The following is a 16,673-nucleotide window of genomic DNA, read 5'->3' as shown; positions in this document are numbered from 1 at the left end:
ACGATGATGGTATGTTTCAGCAAAGGAATTGGGGTGGAACGTTGCCCGTGGGCAGCAACAATCCCGTAACCACCGCCAGTGTGCAGTGTTGAAATGTCAGGTTCTTGTTCTGCAACACACTTCACAACATAACACTCATCATCGGGCATGAGTTTGTACCAGGGCGTGATATCAAATTTCCATCCGCAATGTATGGCTGAAAGGTTCTGACCACACCACTGCCGCCAACCTTCTTTCGAATCTTTCTTTTTTTATTTCGTACTAAAAAGCACAAAAAGAGGAGAAAAAAATCCTCCCTGACAAGCGAACTCTCCACTTCAACGTGCCTGCCTGGAAGATGCGGTGTGAGTTCGGAAATTGCTGTTGCATTTCTTGCCCTACACACAGCGAAGGTGAAGTTCGGAAACGTGCGAAGCATAGAACCAGAAAATGTTGGCACTAAAACTAACTTCCTCCCTCAGCCATCGCCGCCGTGTGCAATACACGTATCCGAAAAAGGGGTTCGCTGTGCCACACGTCCAACCTGGTCTGGGCACCTTTGCCCGGACGTAACGTTCCACTGTCGAAAATTGGCTGCCATTACAAGCGGGGTCCAGCCTTTGGACGGTGAGGTCCTTTTTCCGGAATCGCTAGAGGAAGGAGGATAGACTAGCCAAAACGTGGCCAACAAAAAAAAAAAAACCTACAACAGGAGGGGAGAAAAGGGGGCCTGACATGAGCTTCGTGTACCTTTGGTTCCGGCCTGACATGTGGTAGCCTGCGGGGTGATGAGGGTGAAACTTCAGGAAAACCATATGTTAAACACATCAAACACAGTTTTCAGCGGAGGTTCGCTCTTTTTTTGTTGTCGCTGCTGCTGGACGTTCTATACATGCAATCCTTCTCCGTCTCCGAACGGCAAGCGATCGGTGTGTGCGCGTTGAGTCGTCGAGTCGGTAGAAGGTAGAACCTTGTTCCAGAATTCAGGCGTGGACTCACCTCAAACACGACAAGTTTAGGAACATTAGCTTCAAATGGTTTCCACCCGTGGTAGATGGTGGATTATATGCGGGAGACATGGCCGTTACAACACGCTGCTGTTGGTGGGGATGGTAGGGTGGGTACGTACGTGCACCACAGAAGTTAGCATAAAACGACAAGCGTGCCTGAACCCACTTCCTGATTGCACGGGGGCGCTCACGGGTTGAACTTTAATAACAAGGGTTATTGAGTTTTATTGCACCCGCGCCTGCTAGGACTGAAGCTGACGGTGAAATACCTGGAGGTAACTGTTTTTTTGTACTCTTGCGTTCATTGGTATCTAGTTTATGGTACGGTAAACCCAATAGACTGACCTCATCGGTAGTGATGACAATTGACACATGTCGCTTACGGTGGGCTTTTAACCAAAACCAACACAAAAAAGAGCTCTGGGCATGGTTCCACAACCTTTCGGGGACATAGACCCTGTATCCATTCCATTCCACGGAACAAAAAAAAACCCAACCCACACGAGCTCATGCATTATGCTAAATAGCATAAATAATTGTACACTTAACCGAATCGCATCAAAAAGCCATAAAATGTCACATTTTCTAGATAAGCTTTTGGTGTGTGTGGTTGTTGTTTTTGTTTTTGTTTTTTGGGCACCTATATGTCAGTAACCTCCATATCAGATGGTTTACGGTGGTACGGTGCGTGCAAAGCCACCGATCGATACGCACGCGGCATGGAATAAATTTATGGAAATTTTTATGTTCCACGCTGCACACGGGGCCGCCAACGAGTTATCGTTTCGTTCGTTGATTGTGAGGCAAACGCTTGACGGTGATGGATTGAGGTCGAAACATTCAAACGCTTGTCAATGTTCAATTTTACGCCTCGAGACAAACGTTCAAGATTCATAGAATATCACGAGGAAAATCATGTTCCTTCTTGGTGATATAACAGATGCTTTTATATTTGAAATTTGTAGACATTGGACACTTTTTGTGAAACATTAGTGAGGTACAAATCAGTTTGTTAAAGAAATACAACTTCTCGTTAAATATTACCCTGTAATTTCCAAAATCTACCTTACACGCCCTACTCTTATAAGAGTTTTATGAATTTTGTTTAAAAAAAATTTGAATATTAAACATTCTAGCTCTTGACGATGTGCCACGCCTCGCACGTCACATACATCTGCGACCGACAGACGGCTTTGCGGGGATTATGACGAATTCTATCAGAGAGTTGTTTTTTCTTCTTCTTTGTACTGTTATCTCTCAGTTTTTTCTCTCCACTTCCTATTACTCAAATACTGCATTGAATCGAGGGGCGCAGGCAATTGCCAAACTGTGAATAACACAGGCGCGGGGCACATATGATAAGCGGCAGCCACCACTCCACGCGCGATGTGCATGTTTCTAGCATTTTGGCACGACATCTGATTAAATAATGTCAAAATTTTAGATTGACGCGCTCGCACAAACACACACACCGACGGTTCTAAAACATTCCGGCTAAAACCGTCCGAATGCTGTCAAATCTCGGCGCGGATGGTTCATTCCGGCTTTCCGGCTGTCTTTATCATTCACGAGGGGGTAAAGTTTTTGAAGTACACACGCTTTCTAACGGGTGGCGTGATGTTCATTTGAACGTCAACCACGCGGTTGCTTTCTAGACGAGCAGTGTACATTATCAGATGGCATCGGTGGGAAACAGTACGCACCGAGATTTCGAAATTGCTGTATGCTTCACGTGAAGTGTGCTGCAGAAACGTGATGTGTGTCAGCATAAAAAAGAGAGAGAAAAAATGATGAACATCTTTCATTTATTAGAGCACGAAAGAAAAAAACGTGATCCAAATATCTTTCAAACCTCCTTGACAATGTGTCATCTTTGCCAATTTTGGGTTGTCGGGAGATTTTCAAAAGTGGAAGAACGTACTTTTCGTGTGGATTATGCAAAAATCCTCCCAATGGCTGGTACATCCAATGTATCGTAAGCCGATTAGGACTCGCCAAATAGACACAACTCTTTGGGACGAACATCCGGCGAAGAAGTTTTTCGTGTTGGGTTGGCCACATCTAAGCGCGTGCCCCGTCCGAGATGGGTGCATGGGAGCGGAAGTCAACAACAAGCTTACAATACGTTTCATTTGGGTAAAGATGAGATTAAAACTTTGCCGAACAACTCGTTCGCTGGGGAAAAAAGTGTTCCGCAAGTGTCCCGCCCTAATGTTCAGGAAATCAGGACTGTGGAAGGGATGGATTTCTTTCGGAGTGGATTTATTCTTTACCTCACTGTTGAACTAGCTGAGGGATTCCATCTGGCTTAGTACGCTCCCTGATTCGCTCACGGTTTCTTGTTCATTCCGATAAATCGCACCCTAATCTCATCCCCGAAGCTCGGATACTATCGATCCTGTGTGGAAAATGTACGCAAGGCGAACTTTGAGTATATTGATTGCCACAAATCCCGCACGTCCTCGGGGGACTTTCTCATCTTATCAGAGTTTTCCAACAGTCCCGCTGAACGGTGACCTTATGCCAGTTTTGCACATCGAACGGTTCTATGGGAAACTCTGTCCTTCTCTAATTTCTCGCTGCACCAGACACTCTCTATCGATCTCTCTCTCTTTATCTACTTATTTCTCTCTGTCGCTCGACTACCAAAGGACAAGTCGTAATTTGATTATCAACTCTTAATCTATCACGTGCAGCAATAATCACTATTGGAATCTCTCCATCTAGAGGAAAGCCTCCTTCAATCGAGGAAGTATTCCAGCGCAAAACACCTAGCACCACACCCAATACCGGTATTCGGAATGGCATCCGAGGTCTTTCGTATAATAAAAACAGCTGGTGACCGAACAGAGCGCAAACCCCAGAGTGGACTGGAGAGTTTTCATTGCCATGCACACAACCGGAATGGCAATTTGATTGCCACAAAATGGGCAGCATCTAAGATGAGTAATGCGGGTCTTCTAGGCGTCAATACCCTACGGAGCGGGTTCGATCGATTGATTCTCAAGTTCAATGAATCCCTGGATGCTGTGTGCCGGCTTGGAGAACATAGATTTGCTCTACGAAAGATCTTCATAATCACATGCACAAGTATGGGAACGGTAACGGTGAGCGAATGGTGAATAGCATCGGAAACGGAATTCGATTAGCATTAAAAGCGATGCGTTTGGATTTAGGCAATTGTGTATTCTGAGCGCAGCACAGCGAACACAGCAGCTGGCGAGTATATCGTGCTGAACGAGAGATATCTGGCATCCAGCAGTGTATCTCGGCGAGTTTGCTCCTCGGCCGGACCCAGCAGGGATCCTTTTTAGCGATGCAAAGCGATGGATCACGTACCGATGGCGATGATTTGAATGCCTGCGTGCCGGTGAGGATGATACATAATGGGATGTAAAAGGTACGACTTGGAATTGTGGACGGGCGTACCCCATCGATACTAGCCGGTGGAACTGTGTTAGAAATTGAAAATAGTACTACCAGCGAACGACAGATGCAAGCAGGGTTTGTGTGATGAATGTTGATGGTCGTGTAAATCACGGACAGATTTCAGAAATAGGCTTAGCAATGCTAGGATCACACTTGCCAGAAAATGTATTTTGGCTTTTTTTCTGTGACGACCTGAGTTTCTGGGTTTATATTAATCAAACCAATAAAATAGTTTGGGAAAATTTGGACGACAGTTGAACCTTAGTGCTTTAAAAACTTCTGTACAATTGTCCTCTGAGTAATGAAACTGTAGAAAAACTGTTGTCCTTAAGATACTTAATTTGATAATATTTTTCTGTTCACTGAATTGTGTTTTAAAAAGTTGTTTGAGATGCCTTTTGAGGATTGTTAAATATCTTGTGCATTATTAACAGTGTTTATTCTTCACAATACACATTTTATTTTTGTGCCTGAATTTGTTTGCTTTTCGTTTGCAAATCTGCTGAAGCATATCTGTTAAACACACACTCACACACCATCGTTAAGTAGTGTCCCAGATTGAAGTGGCAGACCATTCGGAGACTGTTCTGCAAACATTTCTTGCTCGTTGTAATATCACAAAATTCAAGTTGCATATTTCTCTTCCCTTTCCCATTTGTGAAGACTGAGACAAGCAGACCTGTAATGTAGCTATAATATTTGCATCAAGTCAGACGGGGATGTATCCACCACCTCCCCTATACTCTGTGTTTGTTCAAGGAATATATTGTGGGCTTTAGACTCGTTGCTTCCGTAACTTCCACTTTCCTCTTCTGCATACGGTAGGACGTGTTCCCGAAAATGTTGGTGATCTATGGGCAACTTTGTGAGAATCCTAGTTGTCTCCACTGCGCAGTCATCACGGGAACGAGGAATGTAAAAAGGGTTGTATGCAATTCTCTCCCCTGCAAACGTAATAGTGTCCCACGGTGTAAGGATACAATGTACAACCACCGGTGAGTCAGCGCACGCTAATGTTCTGCTGCTGCCGCTGCTGCTGACACCTGCTCCAGTGGTAGCAGTGGGAGTGCCCATGTTTCCATAACACACAGTGCACTCTCCGCTGCAAAGGTGGCGAAACAAAATTAGTGGTACACTTTCCCCCAAGTTGGTCTTCAAAGTTTGCACCCAAGCGTGGGCATGAAGGGTAAAAGGAACGAATCTGTGTACGTGTTGACATTATGGTCGCCAGCACGGATCCACCACCGGTAAAGAGCAACATGAGCGAAGCCGTAGTGCTAATAAATTTGAAATTTTTATTGCATTTCATGTTGTTGTTTCCTGAGATTTTCCTACCGTTTTAGCATGGTAAGGAGTGGGTATGGCGTTTAGCAACTGGCCCAACTGCCTTTATTAATGCAGAGTGTGAGTGTAGACCCAGTGGCAGCTGAAAAGCACAGGGGTGAGAGTGATCGGGAAATCCGTTTATTATTTTTTGCCCTACTGGTTGCTGTTACTCGAGCGGCTTTTCCAAAAACATGCACTTGTTTGTTTTAAAATGTGGGATTGGCTCCTCAACTTACCACCTTCGTTTTGGAATTGTATTTCTGCGGGGTTTGTACATGTGTGAGTTTGTTTTATAGGGGCGCGTCAGCTTTTAGGCGTACCAGGTCTAACAAGGGCAGAAGTATGGGATGTACGGTGAACAGATTGTCCACGAGCAGTAGCATTGTGCATGTTTGTATTAGCTAACAGTCCACCCGGCGGTTACTGTGTTGGAAAGCGTATTCCACCAACTCATTGTGGTCAGTTGGCAAAATCAGTGCCCACAACGCAGCGCAAGGGTCTGTGAGTGTGTGGGATAAAAACAAGGATTTGATGTGATTTTAGGATGTTATTTAATGGAGGGCGTTTTTTGTGTGTGTTTTGCACCGAAACTATGGACACAGATTATAGCCACCCAGAGTTTTGGTTATGAACCAGCTCCAAAGTACGTAGCAGTGCTAACTTGTCGACATCGTCGTTATTGTACTACCCCGAGCAAATGTGTTGTTGTCGGCAATGTGCTTCATTCCCAGGTACCACGCTAAGAGGGCTCTCCAGCGAAAGAGAGTGCATTGAATTTAATGAATTTATTTTTGTACCTTTCCCTTCCCCAACTTTTCCTTGAATTCCCCTTTTTCAGTGGAAATCACGGTGGTGTGTCATGCGGAAACTATCACCAGTTGCAGGTAAGTGTTTATAAGTGGTGCAACCACCGGGAATCTAGCTTTTGGGGGATATTTTATTGTCATGTTTTTCGCGCTTTGGAGCATCGGATTTGCGCCATTGCACTATTTGAGCTCTTACCAGCTTACCGGTAAAGCAATGTTGCTGGAGGTTAATTATGCAGAGATATTATACAGGGCGTACTTCTGTTGGATTCCGGCGTAAACCAACAAAGTGGAACTGTGGAATATTCGGATTAAAACGGATAAAGTTGTATCCACTTTTTATGATGCTTCCCGGTACATCCTAATATTCAGAGTGCTAAGAAATGTTTCATGTTTAATAACTTTTTTCATTAAATGGATTACTATCTAGGTCTTTATATCTTTATACAAAATTGCAATCAAGATGATTGAATCTATTCATTATTTCCATGTTTTGTATGAGTCAGCATCAACGCGAATGAAAATTGGAATGTCCTTTGGGAGGTGTCATTAAAATCGTACCCCACCATCATGCGTCATACAATTTAAGCTTGCTTGACAGTAGATATGATTTTGCAATTAACGTCCCCTCGCTCAGACGTACAGAGAATTCGTTATGTGCCCGAAACTTTCAAACCGATTTCCATTTACAACCATTCCATTAAAAAGTCCTAATGGACAAGATGTCACCCAAGTCGTTAGGCTTGGCGTCCCTAGAGAGTAATGTGTCTCGGTACTGTTAGAAATGCCGTCTAACTACGGTGGTTTCTTCTTTAGAGTCCAGTTTGGAAAATATTCCTCAGACATTCGGCAAAGTAAGAACGTTCTAGTTTGCAGTGCATTAAGCTTGCGTTGAAATCGATCATGCCCATCATCACACTGCCCCCACCATCATCTCCAGCAACCGGGCGCAATTTTCACCTATTCAGCGTGTTGCCGTTCGTTCACTCTCGTGATTCGCGGTTAGGGAAAATAATTCCAAATTGAGGATATCATGGATTCAATTCAAACTTTTTGATAACTTCTCCCATAAAACTTTACCGTCCTGGGTGGGTTCGGTTAGCTGGGTGAGTAGCAACATGCTCGACACTCAACCTTCAGTAAACCGTCAGCTTCATCAGCTACATTGCTCCCGAAACTCCCGAAACCACAAACGCGTCCAGCTGAGGGCGATAAAACCGGAAACAAAGTATCGTTGGAAAGGGAAAAGGAGAGTGAGAGAAGCAAAGAGAGAGCGCGATCAGTTCGTCTTGGACGAACGGCAGTGATTTATGATGATATGTTTCCTTCCGTTATCAACGAGACGGGGGCGCTGTGAAAATCCCCGTTAGATTTGAAATGACGACGGTATGGGAGACTGCGGGATGCAGGGGAAAAACACGAACTTGGTGAACAATATTTCATCCCGAGGTTGGAAAAAATTGGGTGAGGTTCTTGCGGTGCAAACATCTTATCGAGGTTATTGAGAGAAAGCGAGAGGCTTTGGAGCAGCGAGATCGATCGAGCGAGCAGGAGTCATTAATTCTGCTAATCTTATCGCATTGAGGAGTTGGTTCGAACCTTTAGCTATTTTCGAAATGAACCAGTGAGAATTGCTTGAACGCTCGTTAAATACATTCAATGTCTCTGTGTTAATTTCATACTTTCCATAACGTTGAATGGAGAGATTCAAAATTCTAGACATCCAAAACGTGATGTAGACTTGGTTGTGTTCTAGCATTATTAATGGTTACTGACGAAGTTTTACCAACAAAACTCCAATGCATGTCTGACTGTCATGAATATTTAAATTTTTCAATAAAAACTTGTACATCTTGGCAAACGGCTAGGCAACAGTTGTATCTTTGTCGTTCAACCGTCGGTTGGCACAAAACGAAACAAATCAGACAACAAATAACACTCGCTCGGGTTGATTCTTTGCACACCATTATTATTACCCAGACTCAACTCGTCCGCTCATCCCCTGGAGATTTCAAATGAAAACTTTGTCCTGCCGACAACAATTTGCCTCCAACCGAACAAGATCAGAAAGGCAATCAAGGCAGCACCCGTGGTTGGGTCCGCAATCACAGCGTTAGCTGAAAGAAGTTGAAAGGGGAAAAACCTCCAAAGCTTTCTTCTCTGGTATTATAGTCCTCGCTGGTGGGTGAAGAAAAAAAAGTATTAAAAAGACACCGATGTGCTTGGTTTTGATGAAATCAAATTTGTCGCTTTCGATCTTGTCTCGAAGAAGTTTGTTTTGCTAGCTTCGCTAGCTTTATACACCGCCCACGCAAAAGGGCAAAACGATATAGATCATGTGAGCGGTTCTTTCGTTTGCTTGGATCTGCTTAAATGGATTTCTTCTGTAAATCAGTACAACGCTCATACTTAACAACCGTTAAGGGTTCCTTCCTTTGCTCTGGTGTAGCGGTCCCGCACAGCTTTCCAAAGTGTAGTGGCAAACCCAGGTGTAGCGTATAAAAAAAAAAAACAAAATCCCGTACGACACAGGGCAGAGTTGACAAATGAATGCTCGCGGCCCGGCTCAAGTGCTCACCGGTACACAAAACCCACGCACAGCTGCCTTTGTAAAGGGGCTACGGAAACGATCCCGAGCCTCCTCTTGGCGAACCTCGAGGTCTTAGCACACACACACACACACACAACCCTCCAATAGGTCACTGAGATCAACTCGGGGGAATTATGGTTTGTCTCGAAAGGGTTCTTGGTTCTTTTCTTCAGCCTTCGCCTGGAGAGGGTTTAGATATTGGTGCGTTGTTTGTTACTCTGCCTGCTCCCGCGGTCTGCTCCAACGAACTAGCTCTCCCATTCACATCCGACTTCTTGGATCGGAAATAAGACTTGCACAAAAGAGAGGGGACTTGCCCCATAATGTGGTGTATCGAGCACCACGCTGGTAAAGCGGAACTGGAGTGAAAAATGGTGTTAAAGTAAGAACTCCCATTCGGCTGCCGCTTTGGGCCACAGTTCGTTTTATCCCGAGACGAGACAATGAAGGATGATTGTTTGCAAGGTTCGATGGGCGATTTTTCTCCTCCTGTGTGCACTCTCTAGACGGGCTTTTGTTCTGCAGGGAACCAGCGCGCGGGGCAAAATGGATGTTATGGCTGCTGTTGACGGATGATTGCTTGCCTGCACCAGCTGAGGCCTTTTGCTGCGGGCTGAGATGATGGTTTAGAGCCGGGGCTCCGTCAAGCTCAAGGACCCATTCGTGTAAATCATCGTGTAAACTCATTTTCAAAGCGTATCCTGTTCAACTTCTGCACGGTTAATCGACGGGTTTAGAGGTATAGGTCGTTGGTCGCAGTCTTTTGCATTAGGATGTGCGTTGGGGAAATGTGAAGCAAGGCGAAATCAAATTGAAACGAGCATCAAATTCGGGTTGGCACTCGGATGAAAATGAGAGCGCATGTTTGTTTGTCGCCATAAATTGTCGCCTCACAAACACGCTTTCCCCTACTCACAGTCACACACAGAGTCACCCCGCTCGTTAATGATGCGATCTAAACTCCGGCACTCCCGTGTAATGGGCAAATGATTCATGGATTTATTTGTTTTCCATTAAATTGCACGCCCCGTTATGTCGCCCCGGAGCAATAAATGGCATTGATTATTTGCTCATTTTGCTAACACAAACATACACACACACACACATGCGCCCGCGCACACACAACGTTACTCCCCTGCACGTAATTGTCAACTAGTTATATTCCAATTTCACGCGCGCTCTCGCTGCCTGCTCGGTGCGAACTACGCTCTAGCGCTATGCAAACATGTTTAAGTGCATTTTTATGCTTTACCAGCGCTGCAAATAGCATTGGAGCAGTTATTTTTTTGTTTAGACTCTTCCAGCTTTTCCCATCCGCAGCAAAACCCGTTTAAACAAACAACGCAATTTGAGTTGAGATTTAAAATACACAGAGCTAGAGTTTGGGTCCATTGCGGGTGGATTGGAGATGGTGTAGCAGTGCATTTCGTTTACGCACGCTAGATTAGCTTTAATGTAATAAAATATGTATGCTTTTTACAACGATTCGTCGCCGTAGTGGGAGGTGTGTGTGTGTGTTTGTCTTCCCTCATCGATTAGTTTAGCATCGTTCGATAGCACAAAAGCATAATATCAGTTGAAACGCTTGGCAAACGCTTCAGAAACTGTTGTGGATGGAAAAAAGCGGCGATTAAATTGCATAATTAACAAATTATACAAATAATTGCATAGATTGGCAACGTTCAGAATGCAACCTTTGGGGTGGCCTTTTTGCCACCTCTCAAATGGGGCGGTGGATTGTGCGTAAAATTAATGCTTTTCAATGTTCAACCACTTTGCGTACAGTGAGTTTCACGTACAGTGAGTTTCAGTTTGAGCGTACAGTTTTTCTGTAGGAATGTCAACGAGAATTACACTTCTTTTATTCAATCTTTTTTTTTTTTTTTGAATACCAACAACAGTTCTTTGTTTTTCATTTTCAACTACTTTTTCTTGTTATAACAAAATTGTATTTGTTAATTTATTCTAATTTGAAATAAAAGCATCCGCTGTAACATTTTACTATCCATCTGTGTAAGGGATGGTGTCAATCGCGTTAAATGTATCGCTCTGCATTGTTTAATGCTGCTCATTTGAACCCCACTAAAGAGCCTCCGTTGTCCTTTTCACACGGGGAAAAGAGCGAAAAACAACTACAGGATTTAAAATAAAACGTTTCCTGCAATAAAATAACGCGAAAGGTAATGGAGGAGTATATAACCAATGCCGATTTTTTCTAGTTTCCGGACATCAAAACTTTGTTGTGATGTCCACAGTTACGTGTGTCCGAACGCAGAAAACACGTAAACCGAGTCGTGCGTTCCGGATTCGATTTAATTTAAATTAAAATGTAATTTATAAAATATACATGTCGGGTCAAAGTGAAAAGCTTTGTGCGGTTATATTTTCTCTCATTGGCAGTAAGGAATGTGATCGGTGGGATTCTTATTTTCAAATTGTTAGGTTATCATTGCCACTCGTTTTTCAAATATTTAAAACTATAATTTTAAATATTTAGAAATATTTAGAAGTTAGAATTTAGAAAAAAATCGTTTTTTTAATATTTAGAATTTAGATTTTAGGATGTAAACATTTTTTCTAAGATTTTTTTTCCATTTCGAGAAAAAGCTTAAAATCCTGCAATTGTAAAAATGGTATCCTCGCCAAACAGAGGAACGGAAGCTAATTAGGCATTGCTCTATTAACCGCCGAATGATTTAATGATTTCCATTTCATTTCCCAGTATCATCGGTAGCGAAGAGGGGCCACGGGGTAAAGAATTTTTGTAATTAAAAAATCCTCGCTCCATGGGAAACGGGTCCTGTTTGATGTTTTGCTCCCCACACCATCCACGCTTATGATAAAATTTCGAACGCTTCCGTCCCGATAGCCATCCGGCGGGGGCGTAGTATTTGCGGAAATTATTCATTTCCACTTTGCCTACGGATTCCGCTTTTCCGCGTTCCAATGGGAACTGCAGACCAGCCGAAACTGTGCCTACAAGCCACCGCCTGAACTACTTCCCTGTACTCGCAAAAAAGCCCCACATTCCGCAGCCGTGTAGAATTATCTTGAAACAATAACTTGTTATTGCTAGCGCGCAACAAACAACATTCGCGGGCGGTAGCCCGGCTTTGATCTTTTTGTTCCCGGGAAAAGTATTTCGCTATTCCGAGACGCACGGAAAAAGGCATTTGGTTTGGGTTAAACGCGTCGTTCCTCTTTCTCTTCTGCCCCCTCTGCTGTAGGCGTGCGTATCGATTCAGCGCGATTTTCTTCCCCAGCCCCCCAGCCAACCAAACAAACAGTTTCCGGAAGGACACTGTTCGGGCGAGTTTGGTTCGATCGATTTTATTTTTCGTGTTCAGTTTGGAGTGGGAGGGTGGAAAAACCACAACATTCAATTTAGCACAAATTGTCCAGAAAGCTAGGAACCGGTGTCGTGTCATAATGATGACAGTGGCGTTTGGCAGTGTGCGGACAGGAAAGCTGTTTGTACTACCGTTCGGCTTCCACCTGAATGCTCACACTGAAAGGAGTGTGGAAATGCGAAGGGGCCAACAGCCTCTCTCCCCGGCTTGCCTACGCGCCTCGAACCAAGGGTGGCCTTGCTCCTTTCGAGCGCAAATTTGTTTCGTCAATTTCGGTACGATCCTTTGAACCATCTCTGTCTGTCTTGCTCTCTCTCTTGCTTTGGGTCCGTACTTGTGCAACCATCCCGAACGGCCCCGGTTAGTGAAAGGGCCGTTTTGGTAAGGCGCCTTTCTCCACGCGCTAGGCATTCATATTTCCGTTTACCATGGTGCGTGTGTTTGGTTGTCGGTTGAAGTGCCGTCAATGTGGCTCATTTTCACAGCTCACTTCCGTTTCTCGTTTTGCATTTCGATCGCATTTGCGTATTGCGCGATGGCAGATACACGTCAAACTCGAGTTCAGTTCAGGGCAAAAGAGGGCAAAAATATTGAGGAAAAAACCCCAAGCCAAACAGTCGCTTTGAAGGGTTTTTTGGGGAAGACCCAATCCTCTTCGTGTTTTGTGATTCGCGACTAACGAGCGACTATTTTGCGTAACTCCTCGCACCCCCTTACCACCGTTTGCATGGTGAATGCTTGGTGTATCTTGTCTTGGACATTGGCAGAACAAAGAAAAGCATCAGCCGCTTTTCCGCCGGCCGTCCTTACGAGAGCGTTTGAAAGGCAAAAATATGCACAAGTTTGATTACGGGCAGAAGTGTATCCGCTTCGAGGAAGCCACCAACGGCTCGCTTCCGCTCACTTCTTGTTAATGTGATTTGTGTGTTTGAAGTTTTTGGTGAATAATTATGATTATGATTATGGAATTTCGTGTTGAAATATTCCAATCTCTCCTCCCACCCGGCTTCTTTAGCTGGTGCGAATCGTGTCGTGCGGCGAGAAGGACCACCAAACCGGAACGCTACTTTGTGTTTCTTTCCCGCGGCCGAGCTTATCCAGCGAAATTTGTTTGAGTTTCCACGATCCACGCCACCACTTCACGCGAATTATCTTCAAATCACTCAGCGAGCGCTGCAGAGCCCGGACACACTCGATGCCGGTTACGTTTGATGCTGTTTCGCAGTTTTCTTCTTCGGTTGTGTTTTGCCAAGAAGATCCAGACAAAACTGTTGAATTTGAAATGATTTAATTGCTCTCAGGCGTTTGTGTCCTATCGGTGGAACGGCGAAATGGGCTGCTCGACAAGCGAAAAGCTTGCGAAAAAAAGGCCCGGGCGACAGAACGCGTGTCGCCCACGAGCGCACCCGGTCGAGATGGCGAGACGTTCTGTGTGCGTGGGCCCTGGTTTCCTTTGATGTAAGTGCCTTGTGCCTTGTATCACATTTCGATAATAATTGATTGAATTTTCCCCCGAAAGTGAACGACGAGCGTGGGGCGTACCGTGGTAGTGAATATTTTAATTTCTAATGAAGAATGCTGCGTTGTAAGCGGTGCTTCAATTAACATACCTAATGGTAAAATGAAAACATTAACAGTAGCAAGCTCTGTTTTGGAGCCGGTATTAACCATCGTTCTGTATTTGTTGATAATGTTACTTGCCTAACACCAACTTTGTCAGCATAAGTAGCAATTGCACTTTCCAAAAATGTTTGATCTGTTCAAATCATCCCATCTATCACTAGAGATATCTTTTTTGTCCTCTAGTGGAAATGAAAGCAACTCCTTAATACCACAAGTTTGGAAATATCTAAAGAACCGATACGACGTCTCGTCAACACTCCACGCCTCGGCTAACTTCAGCGCAAACATGGTTTCCATCGATCGGTTTGTTGTTTGTTGTACTTTTTGTGCTTGCAATGCACGGTACAAGATTTCTTTCACTCCACTCTCGCGCGCCACTGAATTGCTTCTTGCAAGGAGTGAGTATGTGTTTGCGTTCCATGCCCCGGTAGCTGCGATTCTCCAAGAATCCAAGTTGTTGGATTGCCTTCTCATGCTTAGTTAAATATTTACCTCGGAATGATATTTTTGACAAACAGGTTCTCAAGTTCGTTCGACTTCGACCGTGATTTGTGCCAGCGTGAGAGTGAGGGACAGCTTTTGAGGAGTGACGATAATGTGACACGCGATACGTTACGCTACTGCTATTGCGTAACAATGTAATAACGAGTGATGTGTATTTTTGCTGTGAACCTGATTGCGAAGGTACCGGTTGCCCGAGTGCAGATTGTGATTGAAATTAAGTACACGTAATTTGACAGCTAGAAATAAGGATGTTTTTTCATGAGAAGAATAAAGGCTGAACAGAATAATTTTGTTTCAAGGAATTGGCCTTATTAACTTACATAAATGTAATATATGATGAAGTTCCAAATTAACGGACATAAGGATGTTTAAATTCCATTGATTTCACATGACTGTTGTCTATCCTATTTAAACATATTTTTGATAGTTTCAAACGAACGGTTGAAAATCATCCTTTTATTTCTGAAGATTGTACCTGCAAACTTGAATAGTTGATATCTTCTGAAACCTAATCATAGTTTAGTTTTACAATATCTCCGTTGGAATGTTGCTTAGGTTCAATTACATCACGTAATCTTAACGTTAAACAGTGTGTATAAAGGAATGTGAACATCAATTGCATTACCCGTAAGCTATTCTTGACATAGAGCAACGGAAATAGGTCTCAACATTTCCATTCCCTATACTCATTTTCTTCTACCAAATTCACAGCCGCGAGGATCGCCTTCAGCCGAACGGACCGATCTCACCGTTTGACAGGTGTGCTTTATGGATGGGTGCATCTCACTGCGTGTGCACACGCGAGGATCACACATTTGGAAACGTGTCATAAATTTGTCGCCGAACCCTCCTGCGCTCAAAAACACATCCAATACACACTGAAGAGGTTTCACTTTCACAAGCAACACTAGACCAAACATCGTACCGAGGGATTAGATGTCTTAGGTAGAGAACGTTGGTGCAAAGGGTGACTCGTGCGTCTACCGCCACAGCGGGACCGGCACTCGTTTGCGCAACGCGCGCTTCAAAGTCGTCCCGCCGTCTGATCGTTGTTTGTTTAATTTCGCCCTTTCTTTTGCTCTCTTGGGAGTGTTTTTTTGTTTCTATCTTCTCATCCGTTAATCTGCCCCCTTCGTCGGTATCAATTAGCTTAATTTTTGGATGGGATCATCTGTAGCAGCAGCAGCGGCATCAGCACACGGTGGTTTGTTTGATAAGCATGCGCTTAACGATGGGCAATAAAATGGCTAATTTTATTGATACGCTGCTTTTCGGGAGTTAGCAGGCAGAAAGAAAGGAGTATGCTCGTCCAAAATGATGATCGGTTAGAAAAGGAGAAGAAACGAACTCGTGGGCATATGTTGTATGCCGGTTCCTCTTTTTATTTCTTTCACCAAACCGTTCCGTTTTGAGTGGTTTATTGCTTTATTTTATAAGAGCTCGGGCCAGAAGAAGATGGTTGAGATACGGTGCATACATCAACCGGCTGTTGAACTTTCGGCTCTGCAGGCACGGATGAGTGTAATTGGCCCCATCGGGAAACATCTGGCCCGTGGTGAGCGCAGTTCAATTGATGTTCTTTTGGCTGGGTCGTTCAATGTATGTGGGTGGATGAAGAAGTAACGGCCGTTAACTTTATAGAGACCTCTGGTCATCGAGAATCGAGGGAATATCTTTGAAGTGTGTGTTGATGTTGAGGTGTTGAAATAATTGAGTGATAATCACTGAATGCGCAATTTAACGTCCAATACGCGATTAAGGATTATGGAGAATAACAAGCTTGAAGTTCCTATATCTCTTTTTTTGGATGGAATGTTAACAGTATTAAGGCCGGGCTACATTGATCGTACTCGCAAGCGTAATTTTGATTTTCACTAGCGCATCTGGCGGCGGTTGGTAGAAGCTTTTTTGGTCAACGAGGGTATGGTCGTGCTGGATCTCAAAATTAAGTATTATTTTCATCGTACTCCGTTGCAAAAATGGATGCAATGCGTGCAGAACATGTGTATCTACCTTTTACAACACTTTTCTTAACCGATTTAAGTCCAAAAAATGG

The 16,673-nt window shown here is 44.0% G+C and overlaps 1 protein-coding gene across 6 annotated transcripts in view; it reads left to right on the top strand.

Annotated features, from left to right (window-relative positions):
• The window catches only part of LOC120899703, a 425,694-nt gene that overhangs the window by 279,454 nt on the left and 129,567 nt on the right, over nucleotides 1-16,673 (top strand). For 5 of the 6 annotated variants that reach the window (XM_040305824.1, XM_040305827.1, XM_040305825.1 and 2 more), the window contains exon 3: nucleotides 6,583-6,628. The exons of the other annotated variant lie outside the window; for it this stretch is intronic. In XM_040305824.1, coding sequence (XP_040161758.1) covers nucleotides 6,583-6,628 — 46 coding nt within the window. The remainder of the gene's footprint in view (nucleotides 1-6,582; nucleotides 6,629-16,673) is intronic. 6 annotated transcript variants of the gene reach the window in all.

The sequence above is a fragment of the Anopheles arabiensis genome, chromosome 3, assembly GCF_016920715.1.
Source record: "Anopheles arabiensis isolate DONGOLA chromosome 3, AaraD3, whole genome shotgun sequence".
In the NCBI taxonomy this organism is placed as follows: Eukaryota; Metazoa; Arthropoda; class Insecta; order Diptera; family Culicidae; genus Anopheles; species Anopheles arabiensis.
The sequence above is the reverse complement of the archived record's forward strand: the minus strand, read 5'-3'. Positions and strand labels throughout refer to the sequence as shown.